Genomic DNA, 25,294 nt, shown 5'->3' with positions numbered 1-25,294 from the left:
CCCATTTGCACTCTGTCTTTCTCTCTCAAAAATAAAAATTAAAAAAAAAATGTTTTTTAATGCACAAAGGACTTAAATAGATATATTCCAAAAAAAGCTATGGCCAAAATGACAAGGAAAGAGGCTCAATGTCATTTGTCATTAGGGAAACTTAAAATCAGATGGCTGTAATTAAAAAAAATAATAATAATAAATAACAAATGTTGGTAAGGAGATGGAGAAATTAGAACCCTTATATATTACTAGTGGGAATATAAAATGGTGCAGCCAATTTTGGCATTTTCTCAAAAAGTTAAAGAACTACCATATGACCCTGCAATTCCACTACCAATTTAAAAAACAAGGACTCAAACAGATTTGTACACCAATATTCACAGTAACATTATTCACAATAGCTGAAAGGCAGAAACAACCCAAATGTTCATTAATGGATGAATGTATAAACAACATGTAGTATGTACGTACAATGACATATTATTCAGCTATAAAAAGAAGTATCCACATGCTACAACATGGATAAACCTTGGAAAAATAATCCTAAGTAAAATAAGCCAGACACAAAAAGGCAAATTTTGGTTCCACGTATATGAGGTACATGTTGTTATCAAATTTATGGAGACAGAAAGCAGATTAAAGGTTGCCAGGGGCTGGAGGAGAGGAGAATGGAGAATTACTGCTTAATGGTACAGAGTTTCTTTTTGGAGCAGTGAAAAAGTTTCGGAAATAAATAGTGGTGATAGTTGTACAACATTCTCTGAACTGTTACACTTCAAAGTGAGTAATATGGCAAATTTTATGTTGTATTCTGCCACAACAAAAAATTATAATAAAAGATACACAAATAAAAAGTCTCACTCTTCATCTATCCAATTCCACACCCCATCGAATAAAACACTTCTTAGTTTCTTAAGATCTTTTTAATGTTCTTTATGAAAATACAAGCAAAGAAATCCTGTTATTCAATTCTCACAGTGCCTCACTGCTTGAAAAAAAAAGATACCAAGTTACCAAGTGTGTAAGATCATGTTTCCTGTTTTACTGTGTACACTATGCAGTGCTCACCATATAAACATGACCTTTAAAGAGTAAACTAAATATATATGTGTGCACAATGATTTCATTAATAATATTTTATTAAAAAAAAACAACCATTCTATCATACCTGGTTCATTTATTCTGCCAAATGTATGCCTGGTGTTGTGTTTTCTGGTCTTAAAACATGTTTCACAAAAATCAAAGTCATCACAGTTTCTGCATTTGAATCTAGATCCATTGATAGGAAACATCTGACAGCCATCACACCTATTTTTTAAAAAACCATTGAGTTGATAAGAAAAAGATAAGGCCGTTTATTAAATTTAATTACAAAGAAAAACATTCCCCCAAAACAAATCTAGTGATATAAAAATTAACTCACGTAACCCCAGGATGAACACTAGGCACCAACTCCATTTCTGATAACAGCCCGGTCCAGTGAGACTGCTGAGGGAAGTCGACAATGACATCTTTTCCATTTGCACTGAAAGCTAGGACAAAATAGAAATTGCTGAAACATCTCAGTCACCAATAAAAACCTAAAATTAAAATTAAAACCATACCTAACTACTCATGTGATAATTACATTATAGTTATTTATGTTTTACCAAGAGTATTTCTCTTTTAGAGAGACATACTAAGATACTTATGGACGAACTAACACATGGTGTCCATAAGGGATTAGCTTTAAAATAACCAAGGGCGGGGATCATGGATGAAACAACTTTGACCAGGGGCTGACAACTGTTGAAGCCAAGTGATGGGCACACGGAGGCTCATTACACTATATTCTCTACTTGTATATGTTTGAAATTTTCCACAATATGGTTACTTTGTTTTTAATTACATCAAGTCAAAAACTCCATTTAGTATCTTAGGAAATAAAACTAATAATAATGTTAAGAGATCTCTTGACCTTGGGTGAGAGCACTCTGCTACAAAATATTAACTTCTGAACCAAGTTCTTATTTTCAAAATTTATCATGAGGAGCACCTGGGTGACTTAGCCAGTTAAGCATCCAACTTTGGCTCAGGTCATGATCTCACAGTTTGTGAGTTAGAGCCCCTCATCAGGCTCTGTGCTGACAGCTCAGAGCATGGAGCCTGCTTCTGATTCTGTCTGTCTGTCTATCTGTCTCTCTCTCTGCTCCCTGCCCACTCACGTTCTGTCTCTCTCTCAAAAATAAACATTAAAATTATATGATTTCATTCATATGTGGAATTTAAGAAACAAAACAGATGAACATAAGGGAAGGGAAGCAAAAATAAGATAAAAACAGAAAGGAGGCAAGTCATAAGAGACTCTTAAATACAGAGAACAAACTGAGGGTTGCTGGAGAGGTACTGGGTGGGGAGGATGGAGTAAATGGGTGATGGGCATTAAGGTACTTGTTGCCATGAGCAATGAGTGCTATATGTAAGTGATGAATCACTAAATTCTACTATTAAAATCATTATTACATTATTATGTTAGAATTTGGATTTCAATAAAATTTTAAAAAATAATAATAAATTTTAAAAAAGAAGTACATGGCACAAGAACAGACACTCAGATCAGTGGAACAGAATAGAGAACCCAGAAATGGACCCACAAACGTATGGCCAACTAATCTTTCACAAAGCAGGAAAAAAGACAGTCTCTTCAGCAACTGGTGCTGGGAAAACTGGACAGCAACATGCAGAAGAATGAACCTGGACCACTTTCCTACACCATACACAAAAATAAACTCAAAATGGATGAAAGACCTAAACGTAAGACAGAAAGCCATCAAAATCCTCGAGGAGAAAGCACGCAAAAAACTCTCTAACCTTGGCCGCAACAACTTCTTACTCAACAAGTCTCCGGAGACAAGGGAAACAAAAGCAAAAATGAACTATTGGAAGTCTATTGGGAACTATTGGGAACTATTCTGATGAGTCAAAATAAAAAGCTTCTGCACAGCAAAGGAAACAATCAGCAAAACTAAAAGCAACTGACAATGGGAGAAGATATTTGCAAACAACGTATCAGATAAAGGGTTAGTATCCAAAATCTATAAAAGAACTTACCAAACTCAACACCCAGAAAACAATCCAGTGAAGAAATGGGCAAAAGGCATGAATAGACACTTCTCCAAAGAAGACATCCAGATGCCCAAATGACACATGAAAAAATGCTCAACATCACTCATCATCAGGGAAATACAAATCAAAACCACAATGAGATACCACCTCACACCTGTCAGAATGGCTAACATTAACAACTCAGGCAACAACAGATGTTGGCAAGGATGCGGAGAAGGAGGATCTCTTTTGCACTGCTGGTGGGAATGCAAACTGGTGCAGCCACTCTGGGAAACAGTACGGAGGTTCCTCAAAAAATTAAAAATAGAACCACCTTACAACCCAGCAATTGCACTACTAGGTATTTATCCAAGGGATAGAGGTATGCTGTTTCAAAGGGGTGCATGCACCCCAAGATTTATAGCAGCACTATCAACAACAGCCAAAGTATGGAAAGAGCCCAAATGACCAACGATGGATAAGATGTGGTATATATATACAATGGAGCATTACTTGACAATCAAAAAGAATGAAATCTTGCCATCTGCAACTACGTGGATGGAACTAGAGGGTATTATGCTAAGCAAAATTAGTCAGAGAAAGACAAATATCATATGACTTCACTCATATGAGGACTTTAAGACACAGAACAGATGAACACAAGGGAAGGGAAGCAAAAATAATATAAAAACAGGGAGGGGGACAAAAACATAAGAGACTCTTAAATATGGAGAACAAACAGAGGGTTACTGGAAGGATTGTGGGAGGGGTGATGGGCTAAATGGGTAAGGGGCATTAAAGAATCTACTCCTGAAATCACTGCTGCACTACATGCTAACTAACTTGGATGTAAATTTAAAACATAAATTAAATTAAAATAGAAGTACAGACCTCCACTTACAAAATAAAAAAGTTACAGAGATGAAACATAGGGAATATAGTCAGTAATATTGTGATAACATTGTATGGTGATAGGTGGTAACTACATTCATTGTGATGAGCACTGTATAATATAATGAATTGTTGAATCACTATGTTGTGCACCTGAAACTAATATAACATCATATGTCAAATATGCTGTAATAATAAAAACTTATGTTAATAAATCTGTTTTGATTCATAAAGCTTTTAAGAACCTGTTAACTGAAGAAAAATGTTAAAGTAAAATGTTAAATAAACCATTTGTTCTCATGTAACCTGAGACATTCTAACACTCCCATGCACTAGACAAGCGCCACCATTATGGCCATTTCTAATCTAAGGTATTTGACAGTGAGTATTATAGAAGGTTCAAACAAAACAAAACAGGATCTCTTTATGCCATTAAAAGAGTTTAAAGATAAAATAAAACCACATGCATTTTTAATTACTTCTCATGTAATTGTTCAAATGGACATAGTATACCTTTTAAAGTACACTGATTAGTTTGAAATCTCTATAATATCACATTTAAACATAAACTGAAAAGAATTTTGTATTTCCAGTTCCTAAATCCCATCATTTGCACTTTTCCTTTTCTTCAATTTAGTCTTAAATTTTTATATAGCAGAGAGAGAGAGACAGAAACAGTCCCCAATTGAGGGGGTTGGCCAAACATTCACATATAGGCCATTTGGCAGAATGACAGAACAAGTTTACAGAACACCAACATCAAATAAGATTACCCTGTGACTGTGATGAATCAAGACAAAACCAAAACTGCTCTTTAATCATGTCTGATCAAGTTCAAATCTAACCCAAACCACAAACACAACCAGACACCCTCCCCTAACCTCCAATCCTGGTTAATATGAACAACTGCTTCCTTGCCAATCATTAACTTCATCCTAGCTCCATTCTTTCTGACATATAGATAATAATTATTAAGACACCCAATCTTAGAATAACCCTACTCCTTTAAACTTTTCCCAAAGTATCCAACACAAACCCCATTAATCCTTTGCTATACCCACCTATGGAGACACCCCATTTTCTGGGGTATGCATCTTCACAAGTGGCAATGAGTTAATAAACCTGACTCTGTTCAACTATATGTGAGTTCCTGGTCTAGAGAACACTGACAAGCAAAAAAACACTATAAGCTATCTTCATACTTGTTTTTCTTGCCCCTGAATGAAAAAAAAAAAAATGACTTTATCATATTAGCTGATGAAAAGCTAACATCTGGAATTTTGTTGCCTGGATAATATTACCTTTTACAACCCCCACACTTTGATGAGTCACAGATCCCCACTTGTATTTTGGTGTGGTGACTGAGGCTTTGACACGAACTTTATCACCAATCTTTATGTGAGAAGGAGAACTTGGTGGAGGATAGCCTAGAAATTACAATAAGTGAACTATAATTAGTATTCATTCCTGGGAACTCTGTCACTAATTAAGAAAAAAGTGTAACAACTCACTTAAAAATGTGCTCACCTATAAGTTCCACATGAATATACCTAACCCAGTAAGTGCCTCCTTTCTGCTGCCAATCACACTGCACATTAAGGTCATGTAATCCATCTCTATCCAATTTGATAACTTTGCCCACGTCTCCTTCACACACTTCTTCATATGTTCGACAGCATCTAACCATCATTCCCACCTAAGATTAAAATTAAATTAAAAATTCAGTCCAATGTATAGATGAACAATTATACATAGCATTATCTAAGAAAGGATTTCTTCTAGCACTGAGTGTACTCTCAAAATCATTTTACACTAAGTGGAACCAGGGCTCTTTAGAAAACTTGCTGGCTCAATGTCTGGAGCAGGAAATACACAAGATGAGCATGGATCAACTTGTGCCATAAAGCAAGGGAGTGCTCAAAGATTAATGTGTTCACTCAAAAGAACAATTTAATCAATAGGAATAATGGTTGAAACACATCAAATCCATATCAGTAAATAAATTTATCACAATGATAATAAGCAAAGGTTCTTTTGGTCACCTGTGTAAGTTCCATGGCACCAATTCACCATTCTGAAAATTGATAAAGCAAAAACAAAAACAAAAAACTAAAAACAAAAAAAAAAGCAAGCACTTATTCTTACTTTCCTATATAACTGTATTATAAAGAGTAACTAGAATTGATTTAAAAAGCATTCTTCAAAGAATAAACTCCAGCTAATAAATTTGAAAGGCATGACACAGTTAGAAAATCACTATTATGCAACCCCTCATAAAAAGGCTAGGTGGTAACACAAATGGATATCAAAGTGCAAAAGTGAACAATAGAGAACTTATTAGCAGATGGAATAGACTAACAAGACCTAACCAGCAACACTGCATTTTGGTCCAGATGATGCATTCGTGCCTAAGACACTGCCTGAGTCCAACAGCTCCCCAACCCCACCAGCCCTTATTCTGATTTAACAGGAGATGCAGAAGAGGGAGGAAGAAGCCACAAATAAATGACATGGAAAGGAGAAAAAAAAATGGGAGGGGAAAACTGTTCCAGGTTAAAAGACACTTCAGAGAGACATCATCCAAATGTCAGGTGTATGACCCTGTTTGTATCCAAATTCAAAAATGTTACTGTTTCAAAAAGCAATTTCTGAGAAAAGTGGGAAAATCTGAGTAAGCACTGGATATGAGATGATATTATAGAATTATTGCTTATTTTCTTAGCTAATGTTAGGTAACAGTAGTGTTGTTGTTATAAACAAATCCTTTATCGGGACACCTGGCTGGCTCAGTTAGTAGAGCATGGAATTCTTTATCTCAGGGTCGTGAGTTCAAGCCCCATGCTGGGTGTAGAGCTCACCAAAACAAAACAAAAACAAAAACAAAAACAAAAACAAAACAAAAACAAAATCTTTTTTGTGTTAGGAATGCATATTAACAGATTTACAGATTAAATGAGATGATTTCTGGGATTTTCTCTAAAGTATACTAACTAGAACAAAAGAATTAAAACAACTAAAGAAAAGATTTAAGATACATAAAGGACTACATAAAAAGCCTAACTAGATTTTAAAAATTAGATGGGAGTAAGAATGATATAAGAAAAACAAGCAGAAATAGGTTTTTTAAAATGTCCAAAATGGGAATAATTGAGAAGCACAGGTCTTTGTGCCATGGCTCTCTAGCTTTGGCACCCCTTGCTCATCTTCTCTTCCTCTGTCCTCTGCTCCAGTCACAACAGCCTCCCTGCTGGGTTCTGTACCCTCCTTCGCCAGGCCTCTGCTCACTGAAAATCTGAACAAGGTTCCAGCCTAAGACATTTACTCACCTGAATATTCTCTCTCACATAGACAGCATAATCATCATTACTCAAGAAATCAGCTCGTTTTTTGTACGTCTGGCTCTCTGTTACAACAGCACCAGTAGACTACAAAAGATAAATACATTTTTTAAAAATTGTGAGCCAGATAAGTCTACTTGAGGTATGTGAAATCTTTAATATCAAAAAATAAAATATGAAATATTATATGTATTTTCACTATAAAATTCTTCATTCTAAAAGACACAATATGGTAAACAGAATGAATATCAAAAACTAAAAGTATAGAAAATTTCTGAGACATTTCCAAATTAATCTCATGAAACAATTTACTGAAATCAGAAGTCACTGTGTCATATAAAACATGCTTTTTATATGACACAAAAATGGGTGTTGGCTACCCAATACCATTAGATGTTGAACAAGGGTCTGTTTTACAGCTCAAGTAATTAAAGCACAAAAAAACAATTAGCACTTAGCTTTACTGTGTGCCTGGCAAAACTGCAGAGAGACCTCATGGAACAGCATACAGGAAACCCAAAGCACAGGACAGGTAGACACAGGCAGATGGGCAACCACACAGGAGGCACTAACCACAGCGTAGGCTGCATCGTCCATATCTTCCACCACCTCCTCATCTGAACACTCCTCAGACCCTGTGTCTGCATCCGAAAGATCTGTGACCTGCACATCAGCATGGTCCAGCAGCCACCCAACCAAGGCCTCCACACCTACAAGCAAGTACACACAGTGCACCCTGAGTGAGGATCCACAGCACCCACCTGCCCATAGGCATCTGATGTTAGCATCTCAAGATAAACCCACAAACAAATGTGTGGGCAAATTAAGTGAAACACCCACAAGGAAAACAAAATACCTGGCAAGCCAGCAGCATTCCCTGAGGCACCAGTGAGTGACTTCAGTGCAAACTCTATGTTCCTTCTAGGAAATCCCATTTCCATGAGTTGAACCACAATAGGCAGAGCAGGAGCAGGTGACTGTTTGCGCTTCTTTGCTCTGACAGGGCGAACATGCTGTACAGGGACAGGTGTTGTGGCCTCACTGGAGCTGCAGTCTTCAAACACAGGGCTTGACGGGTGAGTGGACTCCACAGCCAAACACTGACATACGGCCAGTGCTGCAGCCTGGACAAATGAGAGTGAAGCTGGGAGGTTTAGAAAAGTCAAAAGACTTAAGCAGTCTATGAAAATGGAAATTACAAACTTCTACTATGAAATGCAGTACAGAAGAACAGAAAATTCAGATTTACATGTGTTATTTTTAAATGAATGGATAAAACATGTTAACAACAAACAACAAAGACAACTTTCATAGTTTAATGCAGAGGAAAGATGTGATGGTCAAACAACTCCTGCTGCAACACACACAGAGCCCAGGAAATTAGCCAGTTATCAGTGCCCATTAAAGAAAACTTCATAGCCGCTCTGAGTAGGAAACAAGTTGAGCAAGTTAAATGCAGACTGAGAGGGGACAGATGAGAAAGAAGGAGTCCCTCACCCCCTCCCCATGCCCCAGGAGGCAGGGTCCGGTCTCCTGCTCTCTTCTTCTGTAAAACAAGTCAGAGACGACATGGAATTCTCTCATGTACCATCAAATCAACTCTCAGTGATTCAAGGGTAAAAGAACCACTCTGCGAGTTAAATATGGTATAAAAAAAATAAAGGAAATAAAAAATATTGGGAAATAAATTACAATCAACAAATATATGCATTATTCAGGTTATCATTAGGAATCCCTACTCCCAGTACACACAATCCTTTCACTGAACTACTTGCAACACTCTGCTCTTCATCTCCAATTACTTTCATATGGTCTAAGACTTGCTATTGTTTTTGAACTGAGCATCTGAGGAAGGAATAAGAAGAAACAGGGTGGAAGAAATAAAGAGGACTCCATTAAGCCTTCCAGTGCCTAGGTAGTGTCAAAAACCTAGGGTTTTGCTGTGAAGTGTGAATAACTCACAAGTGATGGTCTTCATCCTAAAAGCTTACAATTCAGAACCAGACTGAGTTTAGAGTTCTGGTTCTGATAATGATGAGTTAGGGTGAACTGGGCTAAACTTCTACTGATAAGAACTATGAACCCTGAACAAAATATTTTTAAAAACAGTTTGAAGGTTCTGGAGAACAGCCAAAGCAATCAAAACTGAAACAGATACAACCCTTGACCACAAGGGAAGCCAGAAGGCAAGCTGACCAGGCAGTGTTATTAGACTGCAGTCAGAAACTGGAATTCAGTCCTGCCAGAGCAGTCAGAAGTGAGGAAGAAATCACAAAATGTACATACAAACTATCCCAAATTCTTGGCTGATTCCAAAACTGAGCATTTGTGAGACTCTGAAGAACCCAGCATAAAGGAACTGCTGGAAGGCTAGAGGGATTCTATACCTATGCAATATTAGGGAGACAGTCTGAGGTCCCAGTCCAACCAAGTTAGATGGAGTTGGTCAAGCTGTAAAGGTTTCCACTGAAGCCTCGGAAATGATTCTAAATCCTGCAGTATTCAAATACAGAAACCAAGACTAAGAGCAAAACAAAAATCAACCACCACTGGTGGTTGGCCATTAGCCACCAGATGGGCGGCCAACATGGTGGAGAAGTAGGGGGAATCCATACGTCCTGCATCTCTCAAACAAAGAAGTGTAGAAGCCAAAGACTTTGAACACCAGAGCCTGGGAAGAAAAGAGACTGAATCTACTAGGAAGAAAATGGGAAAACTGGAAAAAAGGTGGACTGGGAGAGATAAAAAAGGCCACATGGGCATGGAGGGGAGACACTCCCTTCTGCGAGAGACAAAGGGAAGAGAAAGAGTGGCAAGGGAAGTGCAGGACTGTATCTGGACAAGAGAAAGACCTTGGAATGAGACTGAGAGGCATCTGATCTCTAACTGGGGGGCTTTCTTTGGACTGGGCCAGCTCCCTGTTCGCACACCTGGGGAGTAGAGGAGCCAGGCCTGGGTGCAGTGGTAGGTCAGAGACTCAGTCTGCAGCTGGAGAAAGAGGTTCCCTCCTTGGAGGGCTGCGCAATAGCACAGAACCTGCCTGTGTCAGCCACCTCCGGGTACGGTGGCTGGGTGGAGGGCTCAGTCTACAGGAGGGTAAGCCCACTGTTCCCCTGGAGTGCTGTGGGAAAAAACAAAGCCTGCCTTCGTGTGCCACCCCAGGAGCTCCTCTGTAGGAGAAGGAGATCCTCCCTGAAGTGCTGCGGCACAGACAAAGCCAGCCGGGACCACATATCCTGCACTGAAAGGCGCTTCCCCAGCATCAGAACCATGGAGCAAGACTTTGAATCCTAGCCAAGCGCAGGGTCAGGGGAGTTGGCAGAGAGAGAAGGCCCGCCCCATCTGTGCCCACGGCACAGTGAGGATGACTCAAACTGAGTCCACCAGGTCTAGCTCCAGCTCCGTGAAGAAGAGACTGGGGAATCACCATTCCCCCCCCACCCCACCCTCTGCCCCCCGCCCCTCCATCCCACCACCACCACCACCACCACTGCCACCACCAAGGCAGCGCCTCAGAGATCACTCCCAGGCCCATAGTGGAAGTTGGTCCAGAAAAACGCCAAACCATGCCCCCTTGCACTGGGTAACTGCATATCCACCGGAGTGGCACAGACCCTGAAGATAACTACTACCTACAAGCGATGCAGCATTGCCAGGATTAACTATAGGTCAATTCTGGATATGTAGATATATCCTCCCCCCCTGCCCCATTTCTCCTCCTTATCTCTTCCTTCCCCTAGGCTGGTTACTATGGTTATTGGTCTGTCTAAAAAGACATATTGAATCCACTGTCTTGATACAAGTTCTACAGCTTCTTCTTCACACTCCTTTCTCTCCTCTTGGAATAATCAAACCATATAGTTTCTCTGTCTGGGTAATTTTATCTTCATTAATTTTCTCTGCTGTCTTCTTTATTTCCTTTCTCTCTCTCTGGATTAGGCCTTTTAGTCTCTCTGCCTATCAATGTTTATTTTTTCTCTGCCCCCCTCTCCAGCTCCAGTCATTTCTCTCTTTGTATGTGCTCTTCCATCATCACTGCTTTCACCTTCTTCTTTACTTGTGGTAGGTGTTTTGGGGTTTTTTGTTTTTAGACTTTAGGTTTTTGCTTTTATTTGTTTGTGTGTTTGCATGTTTTTGTCTCCAGTTTGTCTGTTTTCCTTCACAGGGTTACTCCAAGGAAAAATTCAAAGCACACCTGGTGGAAGGTTTTTTTACTCGTAAATATTTACTCACAGTAATAATATAACCAAAGTCACAACAACACAGAGCAAGTAACAATCTCTGAAAAAGCACCTCCTGAAGGGCCAGGCCCTGGACAGTGTATGACCCTCCTTTAATACAGCAGTGCTTGCAGGTGCAGAACACACAAGCTTTAAAATACATAAGGGACAGAAAACTACCAAAAATGACAAAACAGAAGAATTTTCCTCAAAAGAAATTCCAGGAAGTAGCAACAAATAATGAATTGATCAAAACGAATTTAAGCAACATAAGTGAACAAAAATTTAGAATAATAGTCATAAAATTACTCACTGGACTTGAAAAAAAACCATAGAGGACAGCAGAGAATCTTATTGCTATAGAGATCAAGGGACTAAGAAATAGTCATGAGGAACTAAAAAATGCTATAAATGAGATGCAAAATAAAACGGAGGCAGCCAGAGCACAGATTCAAGAGGCAGAGGAGAGAATAGGTAAATTAGAAGATAAAATTACGGAAAAAGAGGAAGCTGAGAAAAAGAGATAAAAAAATCCAGGAGTATGAGGGCAGAATTAGAGAACTAAGTGATACAATCAAAAAGAACAATATCCGTATCATAGGAATTCTAGAAGAAGAAGAGAGAGAGAAGGGGGCTGAAGGTGTACTTGAGCAAATCGTAGCTGGGAACTTCCCTGATCTGGGGAAGGAAAAAGGCATTGAAATCCAAGAGGCACAGAGAACTCCCTTCAGATGTGATTTGAATCGATCTTCTGCACCACATATCATAGTGAAACTGGCAAAATACAAGGATAAAGAGAGAATTCTGAAAGCAGGTAGGGATAAACAGGCCCTAAAACAAAGGTAGACAGATAAGGGTAGTAGCAGACCTATCTACTGAAACTTGGCAGGCCAGAAAGGAATGGCAGGAAGTCTTCAATGTGAAGAACAGAAAAAATATGCAGCCAAGAATCCTTTATCCAGCAAGTCTGTCATTCAGAATAGAAGGACAGATAAAGGTTTTCCCAAACAAACAAAAACTGAAGGAATTCATCACCACTAAACCAGCCCTACAAGAGATCCTAAGGGGGATTCTGTGAGTGAAATGTTGCAAGGACCGCAAAGTACCAGAGACATCACTGCAAGCATGAAACCTACACACATCACATTGACTCTAAACCCATATCTTTCAATAATAACACTGAATGTAAATGGACTAAATGCTCCAACCAAAAGACATAGGGTATCAGAATGGATAAAGAAACAAGACCCATCTATTTTCTGTCTACAAGAGAGTCATTTTAGACCTGAGGACACCTTCAGATTGAAAGTGAGGGAATGGAGAACTATCTATCATGCTACTGGAAGTCAAAAGAAAGCTGGAGTGGCCATACTTATATCAGACAAACTAGACTTTATGAAAAGCCCACAGCTAATATCATCCTCAATGGGGAAAAACTGACAGCTTTCCCCCTGAGATCAGGAACACGACAGGGATGCCCACTCTCACCGCTGCTGTTTCACATAGTGTTGGAAGTCCTAGCATCAGCAATCAGACAACAAAAGGAAATCAAAGGCATCAAAATTGGCAAAGATGAAGTCAAGCTTTCACTTTTTGCAGATGACATGATATTATACATGGAAAACCCGACAGACTCCACCAAAAGTCTCCTAGAACTGATACATGAATTCAGCAAAGTCACAGGATGCAAAATTAATGTACAGAAATCAGCTGCATTCTTATACACTAATAATGAAGCAACAGAAAGACAAATAAAGAAACTGACCCCATTCACAATTGCACCAAGAGTCATAAAATACCTAGAAATAAGCCTAACCAAAGATATAAAAGATCTGTATGCTGACAACTATAGAAAGCTTATGAAGGAAATTGAAGAAGATACAAAGAAATGGAAAAACATTCCGTGCTCATGGATTGGAAGAATAAATATTGCTAAAATTTCAATACTACCCAAAGCTATCTACACATTCAATGCAATCCCAATCAAAATTGCACCAGCATTCTTCTCGAAGCTGGAACAAGCAATCCTAAAATTTGTATGGAACCACAAAAGACCCTGAATAGCCAAAGTAATTTTCAAGAAGAAGACCAAAGCAGGAGGCATCACAATCCCAGACTTTCTACTACAAAGCTGCAGTCATCAAGACAGCATGGTATTGGCACAAAAACAGACACAAAGACCAATGGAATAGAATAGAGACTCCAAAATTGGACCCACAAAAGTATGGCCAACTAATCTTTGACAAAGCAGGAAAGAACATCCAATGGAAAAAAAGACAGTCTCTTTAACAAATGGTGCTGGGAGAACTGGGCAGCAACATGCAGAAGGATGAAAGTAGACCACTTTCTTACACCATTCTCAAAAATAAACTCAAAATAGATGAAGGACCTGAATGTGAGACAGGAAAGCATCAAAACCCTAGAGGAGAAAGCAGGAAAATACCTCTCTGACCTCAGCCACAGCAATTCCTTACTTGACACATCTCCAAAGGCAAGGAAATTAAAAGCAAATATGAACTATTGGAACCTCATGAAGATAAAAAGCTTCTGCACTGCAAGGGAAACAATCAACAAAACTAAAAGGCAACCGACGGAATGGGAAAAGATATTTGCAAATGACATATCAGACAAAGGGCTAGTATCCAAAATCTATAAAGAATTCACCAAACTCCACACCCAAAAAACAAATAATCCAGTGAAGAAATGGGCAGAAGACATGAAGAGACACTTTTCTGAAGAAGACATCCAGATAGCCAACTGATACATGAAAAGATGCTCAACATCACTCCTCATCAGGGAAATGCAAATCAAAACCACACTCAGATACCACCTCACGCCAGTCAGAGTGGCTAAAAGGAACAAATCAGGAGACTATAGATGCTGGCGAGGATGTGGAGAAACGGGAACCCTCTTGCACTGTTGGTGGGAAGGCAAACTGGTGCAGCCGCTCTGGAAAACAGTGTGGAGGTTTATTTTATAAAATAAAATAAATTTTTAATAAAATGAAAAATAGATCTACCCTATGACCCAGCAATAGCACTGCTAGGAATTTACCCAAGGGATACAGGAGTGCTGAGACACCGGGGCACCTGTACCCCAATAGCAGCACTATCTAATACCCCAATAGCAGCAGTATCTAATAGCAGCACTTTCAATAATAGCCAAATTATGGAAAGAGCCTAAATGTTCATCAACTGATGAATGGATACAGAATTTGTGGTTTACATATACAATGTACTACTCGGCAATGAGAAAGAGTGAAATCTGGCCATTTGTAGCAACGTGGATGGAACTGGAGAGTGTTATGCTAAGTGAAATAAGCCATACAGAGAAAGACAGATAACATGTTTTCACTCTTATGTGGATCCTGAGAAACTTAACAGAAGACCATGGGGGAGGGGAAGGGGAAAAAAAAAGTTAGAGAGGGAGGGAGCCAAACCATAAGAGACTCTTAAAAACTGAGAATAAACTGAGAGTTGATGGAGGTTGGGAGGGAGGGGAACGTGGGTGATGGGCATTGAGGAGGGCACCTGTTGGGATGAGCACTGGGTGCTTCATGGAAACCAATGTGACAATAAATTTCGTATTAAAAATAAATAAATAAAATACATAAATAAATAAAAAGTCTAGAACCAAGCCTCCACAGGACTGGGGAGAACTGCCAGGTACTAAACCATCTGAGAACAAAATTCACGTTCTCCAGAAGATGTTGACAGAACACTGAGCAGATACAGTGTAATATCTAAAACATACAGGGTGCCTGGGTGGCTCAGTTGGTTAAGATGCCAACTTCAGCTAATGTCATGATCTCACAGTTCATGAGCCTGAGCCCCACATCAGGTCTCTGTTGTCAATGTGGAGCCAACTTCAATCTTCTGTCCCCCACTCTTTCTCTGCCCCTCCCCCACTCACATGCATGCACTCTCTCTCTAAAATAAGTAAACATTTAAAAAAGAACTAAAACATCCAGAATATACTAACAACTACATACAGGTGAAGAAGCAGAACCAATAACTGATTATAATCAAGAGAAAAAAAACTGCCAATAGTAGCAGACTGACAGCTGGCCCACGTGTTAAAAAGAAATTTAACACAACTATCAGGAATATGTTTTACATACGTATACAGTAAAGAAATAGAGAGTGAAGAGATAAGAACTGTCAGAACTATAGAGCTATAAAATAAGAACCAAATGGAAACGTGAGATCTGAAAATATAAAGACTCTCTTAGATGGCTTACAGCAGATTTAGACCCAACAAAGCAGAACAGCCTGACCCTAAAAACAGATCCAGAAAATTAGCTAAGTTTATTAATGAAGAGAAAAAGACCTACAAAATACACAGAAACAAATTAATAATCTCAAAGATGTGTAATGGTAGTCTTAGCAAAGAACAGGACAGGAAAATATAGTTAACAAGTTTCCAAATTTGGTGCAGGGGGTGGGGGGGATATCAAGCCAGAGATGCAAGTAACTTGAGTACATCCCAAGAGGATGGGGGAGAAAAAATACATACATACATTGGCATGCCTTAGTCAAACTGTAGAAAACAAAACAAAAAACAAACAAATCACAAAATATTAAATGCAGCCAGAAAGGGAGAAAAAAGTTGTGAGGAAAAAGCTTAGAAATTCCCTGGGCTTGCACCAATGAGTTAACAAGCATAAAGAATTACAAAGCCATAGGATGCTCACACCCAAGTTTGGGTAAACAAGATTAGGTGAATAAGGATAGAGAAGGGAGGCTAAGGCCCCCAGAATAGAGAGGGGGTGCAAAGGCCCGCAATACAAAGGTATATGAGGTAAACAAGACTAGAGATTCAGGGCAAAAGTTCCCCCCTATTTAGTATTATAGCAGAAAGCTGCTTTCACAGGAAGGAAGGACCAAATTAGGTAAACAAGTAAATAGGGCTACAGACCACCGGGCTGCAGGTAAAGCTGCCCAGAGGAGAACTGATTAGCAAAAGAAAAGGTGCCTTGTTAACCTTGAGGTTACTTGCTCCATCAGTCTAATCCCCTAGGTTAGCTAAGATAAACAGAGTTGATGCCTCATGCCTGCTGTAAACAACCTTTGGCCGCCTCCAGAGCCAGGATTTTGTTTTGTATTAACCCAAACCCCTAATATCTTCAAGACCCCCTTTCCCTCACATCCATGAGTTAATGTTCATAATTTCATTGTCTCTTTGTGCACATCCATCACCATGTTTGTAAGCCTTCTGATCCTAATAAAAACAGGGCAAGGACCCTTATTCAGGGCTCTTGTCTTTTCCTGGACATTAACCATCTCTCGAATTTAATCCTGAGTCCTGCTTTCTTGCTAGACAAGAAAGAACTTTAGACCCAGAGTCTATGACAAAAAGGCACTTCAAACAGAATAACAATGATGGTTGAATTTTCATCTAAATCAATGGAGATAAAACAATGAAAGATCTCTCTTTGGTAGTCCTTCCCAATTCTTAAAGGATAACTCTACGTTTCCTTGTCTCCTTACACATCTTTCCTCTTAACACTGGGTACCTCCCAGTGTGATTCCAGGTTGCATTCTGCCCAATTTGCTCTTCAACTGCTTTCAATGCCCTCTTTTTATCTTTAGAAGTGACTAGAAACCCTGCTGTTCTATGGCCACTTCAACCTGACCCTCATCTTAGCGGTTTTTAGACCTAGCAAGTAGTTGGCATTCAGGCCAGTTCAAAGAAGGCACTGTACTGCTCCCTATTCTCATGCTCAATACTTCTTGCCTTCTCCCTTTGCACCCCACCTTCTTCCTACCTCAGTTCTTACTTTCTTGCTACCTACTTCTTCCTACCTCACTCTTGGACTACTGTCAGCCCTCCCATCAACCTGATACAGCTGTTTCCTCACTTCGGATCCAACTCCCTGCAGTCCTGGTCTCAAAGAATTTCTATTAGGGTATATTCTGCCTGGCAACTTGAGTACTCTAGGTTTGGTTTTTGTCTTTGATATTTTATCCAAAGTTTTTTACATATTACATAGAAAGAAGGATTTTTAGAAACATCTAGTCCCTCATGTTGCAGGCCATGAAAGTCCCCATCACTTTTAGACCTGATCACATGTTGTCTTTTCTATGGGAACATGCCCACAGCCTGATCCCTAAGCTACACTGTGCAGCACAGGTGCTCTGCGACAGGGCAAGGACCAAGAGCCTGGCAGCAACAGTGCATGCCCAAAAAAGCCTTTGCAGTGAGTGGAACAAACATGCCAGTGCAATATTCCAAGGTCTAATGGGCTCCTTCAATAACAATTATTTCCTAGAAAAAGATCATGCCATGAATATTTGAGCATCTGACCCATGTTGAATCTCATTAACTTTTTCAAAGAATTCACATATATTCAAAATAAGGTTAAACTTCAACTCATCCCCCCTCTAACTAGTATTATAATGCTCTATGACAAACATGGTTAAAGCCTAACTAGTCATAAGAATTATTTTAGCATATTATTTAAAATTCAGAATATATCCTTAAGAAAATACACATCTAGGAAAAAAATTGTTCCAAATTTAGTGTACCAGATTAAAATTGCAGAGGCTGCTACCATACCTCTAGCTCCTGTTTGTCAAATATGGCCTTCACTGGAGATGGCTGGGTGGCCGAGGCCAGTAACTGCTGCAAGAGGATCATTGGAGGCTGTGGCCCTTCAGGAGACATGTCCCCAAGGTCAGGGGATGCAGCTGCTCCATCATCTGAATATAAAAAAAAAAATATGCACGACATCACATTTTCAACTCCTAACATCCCTTTACTATTAAAGATGCTGCACTGAACATGTTAAAGTGAGTATGATCTCTACCTCTTCAAGCACTAGACGATCAAAATCTTCAAGGCTCAGATATCAAAAATTAGTCTAAAAATTTTTCCACTCCCTGCTTTTTGGCATCTGTCCTTTATTGGTTCATCTATCTCCTCAGAGCCAAAAAAAAAAAAAAAAGCTACCTCCCAGATTTCTGCCTTTTGTCCAGTTCTTATACCTTCTCTTTCTTGGTGCACACTCATTGCTTCAGAAACCTCTTCTATGAACATTCCCTTTTTATTTTTAGCCTTGGCTTTTCCTGCTAACCCTTGTTCAGACCATAAACTGACACCAATTCCAGATATGTTGTGTGGTCAGGGTAACATCTTTTTGTCTGTTTTAATCTCTGAGCAGCTTTGAGTGAGGCATTTAGCACTTCCTGTTTGCCACAGGCCCACTGAGTCCCACTGCCTGGAGCCCACTCACCATTTGAGTTCGCTGGTTGGTTTGGTGACAACTTCAACTAATTCTCTAGACCAGGGGTTGGAAAATCATTCTCTTGAAGTGACAGAGAGTAAACAGTTCAAGCTTATCAGCTGCATGGTCTGTCACAGCTACTCAATTCTGCCACTGAAGAGTAAAAGCCGCCTAAGATGACGTGTAAATAAGTAGGTGCGGCTGTGTTCCCATAAACTTTACAAAAACAGGTAACCATGATAATTTGTCAAGCCCTACTCTACAGAGCTATCTGGAGCCCCTACTCTGTCCCAACCGTGAGATAGTAACCCTGACTCAGTTCCTACAGAGCTACTCATCAGGGTGACCAGAGAGCAGTCAGTCCAATTCCCTGGTCTCTGGTTTCCTGATCTTCTATAATTATGGATAGTTTCCAAGGTCCCTACTGTCTAATACAGAATAAATCTGCACTTTCATTAGATTTACCTTATACTCAGCACATTAAAATTAAATTCACAATACCCTCTTAAGATTAGGAAACAAAAAACCGCACACTACACTAGGCTTTCTAATCTTCATCAGAGGTACTCCCTCCTGTCCTCCCGGTAGCTCAAGCTTGAAACATCAGCCATCTTTGACTTTTCACTGGTTTCCCATGAGGTTGTTATCAAAACCACCAGGTTATGACCTACTGGAACCACCTTTCCATCTTTTATGTCTTCCCCCAGAAAACACCTTATCACTTGACACAAAAGCAATTCTCTCACCTCCATGGCCTTCCTTTTTCAAATACACTTATACCTCTCTAGTAGACTTATCATCCTGAATATCAGTCCTTACCATACAGGTCCCTGCCACAGCTCTAAGTCAGTCTTATGTTTCACCCTGGTATTCAAGGCATTCTATCACATGAATTCAGCTGACCTCTCCAGCTTTTGCCCCACATTCATCAATAAATCCTGAGCTCCTTGCAAAGTGAAGCACTTCAACATTCTCCTATATACTCACTGATACATCTGTGCTCCTATTGTCTCTTCCACCAAAATAGAGCTTCTTCATCATGCTACACCTCAAGTCTGCCACACTCCTCAGAAGCTGCCCTCCCCAGCCCTCAGCCACCTGTATCCCCAAGACACTTGTGGAACTACAATTACACATTTCACAGTGCACTGGCATCATAACCTGTACAGAGCCATCTGCATTCATTTTCTCCTTTCACTCTGACCCCAGAGAGTTTGGGGTCATAAACAAGGACTATCTTGTTCCCTATAATACTTTAGCACATCTTTTTCAAGAGTAGATAATCAAAAAATATTTTATAGCTTTTTTTTTTCTATTCAAAGTAATATAAGCTTATTCCAGAAAATTGAAAAAATATAGAAAAGTCTAAAGAAAATAAAGTCAGCTGGTATTCCAGTGTATGGATACACCATCTAATAATGGGCATAAAAGTGTCTCCAGTTTTCAACCTAAAAACAATACCAACAAAGAAGCCATAATAGGCATCTGTAAACACATATCTTCATGCCTTTTCGTGTGATAAATTCCCACAAGATGACTCCCAGGTCAATGGAGAGATACAGAGCTAGATACAGAGATACAGATACAGATGTGTGTGCGTGTGTACACACGTATTTAAAATTTTTTTTTAAGTTTATTCATTTTTGAGAGACACAGTATGAGCAGGGAAGGGGCAGAGAGAGAGGGAGACACAGAATCTGAAGCAGGCTCCAGGCTCTGAGCTGTCAGCACAGAGCCCAATGCGGGGCTCGAATTCACGAACCGCGAGATCATGACCTGAGCCGATGTCAGACACTCAACCGACTGAGCCACCCAAGCACCCCTAATACACATGTATTTTAAAGTGTAACATTTCTTCAATGTTGGTTGTACCAACTTAAATTCCCACAAGCAATGTGTTAAAGCAGTGCTACTTTAGATATGTATGAACCACCTTAGGGCCTTATTAAAATGCAAACTCTGATTTCTTAGGTCTGGGGGTAGCCTGAGAATCTACGTGTCTAACATGCTCCTACGTGCCATCAGTGCTACTGGTCCATGAGCCACACTTTAACAAAGCAGGACACCACTGTTTTACTGTTTTCCCTCCCTTCCCATCAGATCCTTGAATGTGACAGAATGCCTTGAATACCAGGGTGAAACATAAGACTGACTTAGAGCTGTGGCAGGGACCTGTATGGTAAGGTCTGATATTCAGGATGATAAGTCTACTAGAGAAGTATAAGTGTATTTGAAAAAGGAAGGCCATGGAGGTGAGAGAATTGCTTTTGTGTCAAGTGATAAGGTGTCTTCTGGGGGTAGGCATAAAAGATGGAACGATGGATCTTTTGTCTTATAAGATTATGACACTGTCATTTGCACTTCATCAATTTCTGGCCAGGTTACACATCTTTCTCACGCATTTAAAAACCATCTCTATTTCCCTTTTTATGGACTACTTGCTCATGTCTTTTGCCTGTTTTTTATGGGAGTACCTGCATTCCTTACATATCTATAACAGCTTCCTTAAAAAGATACCTGTATGAGCAGCTGTGACCTCCTGAACAGCCGGCTGAGACAAGATCTGCCTAAGCTGGTCCTGGTGTGAAAGCAGCGCACGGCCCGCCTTCAGGATGTACAGTTTTAACTGCTGGCACCTCAGCAGCTCCAGGTCTACTTGTCCTGTGGGAGAAAAGGACTCAGGAACGGCACACCTTGCTTGGGCTCTTCTCCTCACCAGCTGTGTGGCCTTAGGGAAAGTGCTCTGCCTCCTGCACCACAGTGCCATGCCTGTAAAGTGGCACAAACAATGCCCTGCCCTGTAGGAATTAGCTGGACATGCCAAATACTGTCAATAATGAAGGACTTGCCTTTCTGGATAAGTATCCTCTACCTCCCCTGGGTCTTCCCCTTTTCCTGCTGCCCACGCAGCTACCTTGATGGATTAGGGTGAGAATTAAATGGTTTAACAAAGTTAGATCCATGTCAGTTATTATTAGTATAATCAATGTTTCCCATATTGCTAAAATTTCAACCAGATATCTATGTCACAAACAAAATATCTTCACCTTTTCTTGCCAACACTCCTCCAGGATGATTTTGTCTGACAGTCACAACATACAGTTCTCTAACTCAACAAGATCATGGCACTCCCTGGAGTCTTATCTAAACAAATGACTGCAGTGGTGCCTGACAGCCAACTGAGGACATTCAAGCTTTCATGTCCACTATAACTCAACAAATAGTCAATCCACTGAAACCCAAAGACTTTGACAGTCACAGGAACTTGCTCTCACAAAATGACATTGTCCAAACAATACCAGTTAAGATTGTAGTTGTTTCACCAAGAAGTACCATGTACTGACCTGCAAAACCCGGTTTAGGTGACTTCTTTACTTTGTGTTTTTCCAGTTTGCTTCCAGCAAGGTTTACCAATTGAGCCCAGACAGATAGCATAGGCTCTGTGAAGGGGAGGTTGGTGACACTGAATGCCACAGCAGGGAGCTAAAGCAAGAAGATAGAAACCTTCAAAGTCCATCCAATGAAATGAGCAAATGAAACGTTCTAAAAATTATCAAACCATGAATCTTAATTCTAAAATATACATATCATAAGTCTTTTTATATCTGAAAATAATTTTAAAATATTCCATTAAAGATAAAATAGAGATTTATATGTATAGTAAACATAACCTAAATTAATTTTTTAACAACTTATCAATAATAATTATGTCAGGCTGGTGATGATTATCTCTTTAGGCATTTTCTATGCATTCCAAATTTTCTACAACATGCATGTATTCATTTATAAATCAAAAACAGTATTTTATAGAAATATAGTCAGGTTATACTTAGATTACATCAAAATAATATAAATGACTCTCTTTCCCTATACATCCTTAATTCACAGATTTAAGATGACAGCAGCTGCTACATAAGTCATGTCACTCAACACAATAAATAAGCATTTACGAAGAAAGGTCATTTTTTTAAGGAATCACTTTTAGGTTTCTTTAAAAGTTGAGTTGTTCAATAAAAGTCAGATTTCATAAATTTACATTTTAAGATAATTAAAACTAACAAACATAATTACCAGTACCTTCTATGTTGCTAACACCCTTTTATGTCTTTGGGGGCTAAAATAAGACATGAACTAGTAATTTGTGTAACACCATGAGACCAGGCCCTATTTATCACAGACACAAAGCAAACAAGGGAAGATAGACATATGGCTTTCCTCAGGTTGCATAGTTTCCTAGATAGCGTGCATGAACTACAAGAATCAAGTTCATTCTAGCACTAATGTTAGCACTCAGTTCCAGCATAAAACTCCTCTGCCTTATTACCAAGTAACTGAATACAAGTTCACCTACTGGTTTGAGCTGATTCAATGGGCAAACGCGACACATCCGCATGTCTGAGAACTGTACAGTGATCCTGCCCTTTGGGGTGATGCGAGTCACCGTGCCTTCTCCAAACTCATCATGCATGACTTGTCCCCCCAGGCGCAGGCGACCATCGATGCCTCCGATCACAGCTAGGACTGCCATGAGGCCCCCCACCTCTGGGTTTTCGGAGTCAGGAAAGTAATCCTCTAACAGGGCCTAATGCAGACAGACAGCTAGTTTGAAGAAGACAGCCAAGGGTGCTGCCTGTTTCTTACACATTTATAACTAAGCCAAGTTCATTTTTATACTAGTTTCTTCAATAGTTATTTCCACTACAATATGGTTTAAAATATCTTTAAACAAAATACATGTCATTTCAAAAGATAATTTAAGAGTGAAATCAACATTCTACAAAGAAAAACTAACTAGATATGAAAACTAGATATGAAAACGCGGCACCCACCCCCTCTGGTGGCTTTCCTGTGCAGCTGCGGGTGACAGAGTGGAGCTGAGAGTTGATGTACTTGTTTATGAGGCCGTTCCACTGACCCAGGGAGTGGAGTGTGCGGAGCAGTGCCACCACCTCTTCTGCCAAGGTGCTGCTATGAGTGGCAGTCAGAGAGGCCTGTGGGCGTGCCCTCCGCCGCCTCAGAGTAGATTCTGAAAGAGACATGTGAGAGAGGAGCTACATGGTGCCCTGCTCACTGAACCAGGACACAAGTAAGGAGAGAGGCCCACCTCTGAGGAACGGGATATCTGAAGAACAGGTGGTGAGCAAGCTGCCCAAGAAACCAAACAGCTTTTCCACAAGGCATTTCATGTCCCTTGCCCTTTCGATCTTGTCCCATGATGGAAGCACTGCTTGCAGTAAATGCACAGCTAAGATCTGACAAAAGGCAATTTAAAACGGCAAACATTAAAGAAAACCATAATCTGTGGTTTACGTTAAGAGATAACAGATTTTTATTTTCTTTTTTTTTTGTCCCTCTAATGCAATTAATCATGTGAAAATTCAGATATCCATTATTTTACAACCAGATAATTACACCCAAGTTGATTAATGATATAGATTATCAGGAGTTGGAAAAAGCTACACTACAGATGCAGATATTCACTTAATTAAAAAATAATTCTTTTCAGCTTAATTCTTCTGAAGACAATTATACTACAACTCCTATGAAGCAGATAAGAGAAGCTGGTAGGATTTATCACTTCAAAGAAAAGCAAGTCAACTACAGTTTAGCAACTTAAAATCAATTTAAAATAATCAAGGACTTCAGCCCCTTGCACTAGAAAATCTACTTTGGGTTAGTTCCAGTTCTTTTCTGCACTCATTGAGTACAGGCACCTAATTATAATGACTGGGAGAATTGGTATCTTGATGCCACCTCTTAAGGGGATTGCACAGTTTCAAAATTCACACTGAACAGCATCAGCCCAGCAGCACAATTACCTGTCGCTGCAGTGAGGCAGCAGTGAAAGGTGCATGTCCCTCCACAACCTTCATGAGCAGGGCAATCCACTGTGGGGAGCTGAGGGCAGCACACATGTGTGGCGTGAGTGCAATGCTCCGCACAAAGCCCAACGTGCACCAGCTCCGGTGCTGCTCCCGGCAGACCAGCCTGTTTGGGGAAGCTGCCACAGTGAAACAAACCAGCTTGGCACCAAATTTCTAGAAATAAATAGTCAGCACAATCTACACTTTTAATGTACTTACTGTGTTATGTTTGATAATAGCCTACTTTACAAATATACTACAATTTCACTAATTCAAAATGAGAGGAGTGAGAGAAAACCCTACTAAAGGAACATTTTACAACACTTTTAAAACCTTCAAAGTACATGAGTAGCTCAAACCAATTAAGGAGTTTCATGTACTTATTATTTATAGGCAGTAAGAAAATGATTCACAATTCAAACAGCAGTTATTAGAATGCATCTTGTATATTTTAAAACCTCACGTGTTATATATCATCAGGGCACTTGGGTGGCTCAGTGGATGAAGTGTTTGACTCCTGATTTCAGCTCAGGTCATGATTTCACAATTCATGAGTTTGAGCCCACAAAGGGCTCTTTGCTGACAGCACGGAGCCTGCTTGGGATTCTCTCTCTGCCCCTCCCTGGCTCACACGCACACATGTGCGCACACATGTGCTCTCTCTCTCTCAAAAATAAA

General features: G+C 39.8%; 1 protein-coding gene across 7 annotated transcripts in view; it reads right to left on the bottom strand.

The window, feature by feature from the left end:
• Positions 1–25,294, bottom strand: part of HERC2 (HECT and RLD domain containing E3 ubiquitin protein ligase 2) — a 268,401-nt gene that overhangs the window by 92,550 nt on the left and 150,557 nt on the right. For all 7 annotated transcript variants that reach the window (XM_086711321.1, XM_086711320.1, XM_086711319.1 and 4 more), the window contains 14 exons: positions 24,572–24,753; positions 23,857–24,004; positions 23,582–23,778; positions 23,104–23,334; positions 22,097–22,235; positions 21,270–21,413; positions 18,086–18,228; positions 8,164–8,431; positions 7,881–8,017; positions 7,296–7,394; positions 5,497–5,665; positions 5,271–5,396; positions 1,418–1,526; positions 1,163–1,302 (listed from right to left, as the gene is read on the bottom strand). In XM_086711321.1, the coding sequence (XP_086567447.1) occupies positions 1,163–1,302; positions 1,418–1,526; positions 5,271–5,396; positions 5,497–5,665; positions 7,296–7,394; positions 7,881–8,017; positions 8,164–8,431; positions 18,086–18,228; positions 21,270–21,413; positions 22,097–22,235; positions 23,104–23,334; positions 23,582–23,778; positions 23,857–24,004; positions 24,572–24,753 (2,232 nt within the window). The remainder of the gene's footprint in view (positions 1–1,162; positions 1,303–1,417; positions 1,527–5,270; positions 5,397–5,496; positions 5,666–7,295; positions 7,395–7,880; positions 8,018–8,163; positions 8,432–18,085; positions 18,229–21,269; positions 21,414–22,096; positions 22,236–23,103; positions 23,335–23,581; positions 23,779–23,856; positions 24,005–24,571; positions 24,754–25,294) is intronic.

Source organism: Puma concolor, chromosome B3 (assembly GCF_028749965.1).
Source record: "Puma concolor isolate L17-30 chromosome B3, mPumCon1.1.hap2, whole genome shotgun sequence".
NCBI lineage: Eukaryota > Metazoa > Chordata > Mammalia > Carnivora > Felidae > Puma > Puma concolor.
This window is presented reverse-complemented; position numbering and strand designations above follow the sequence as displayed.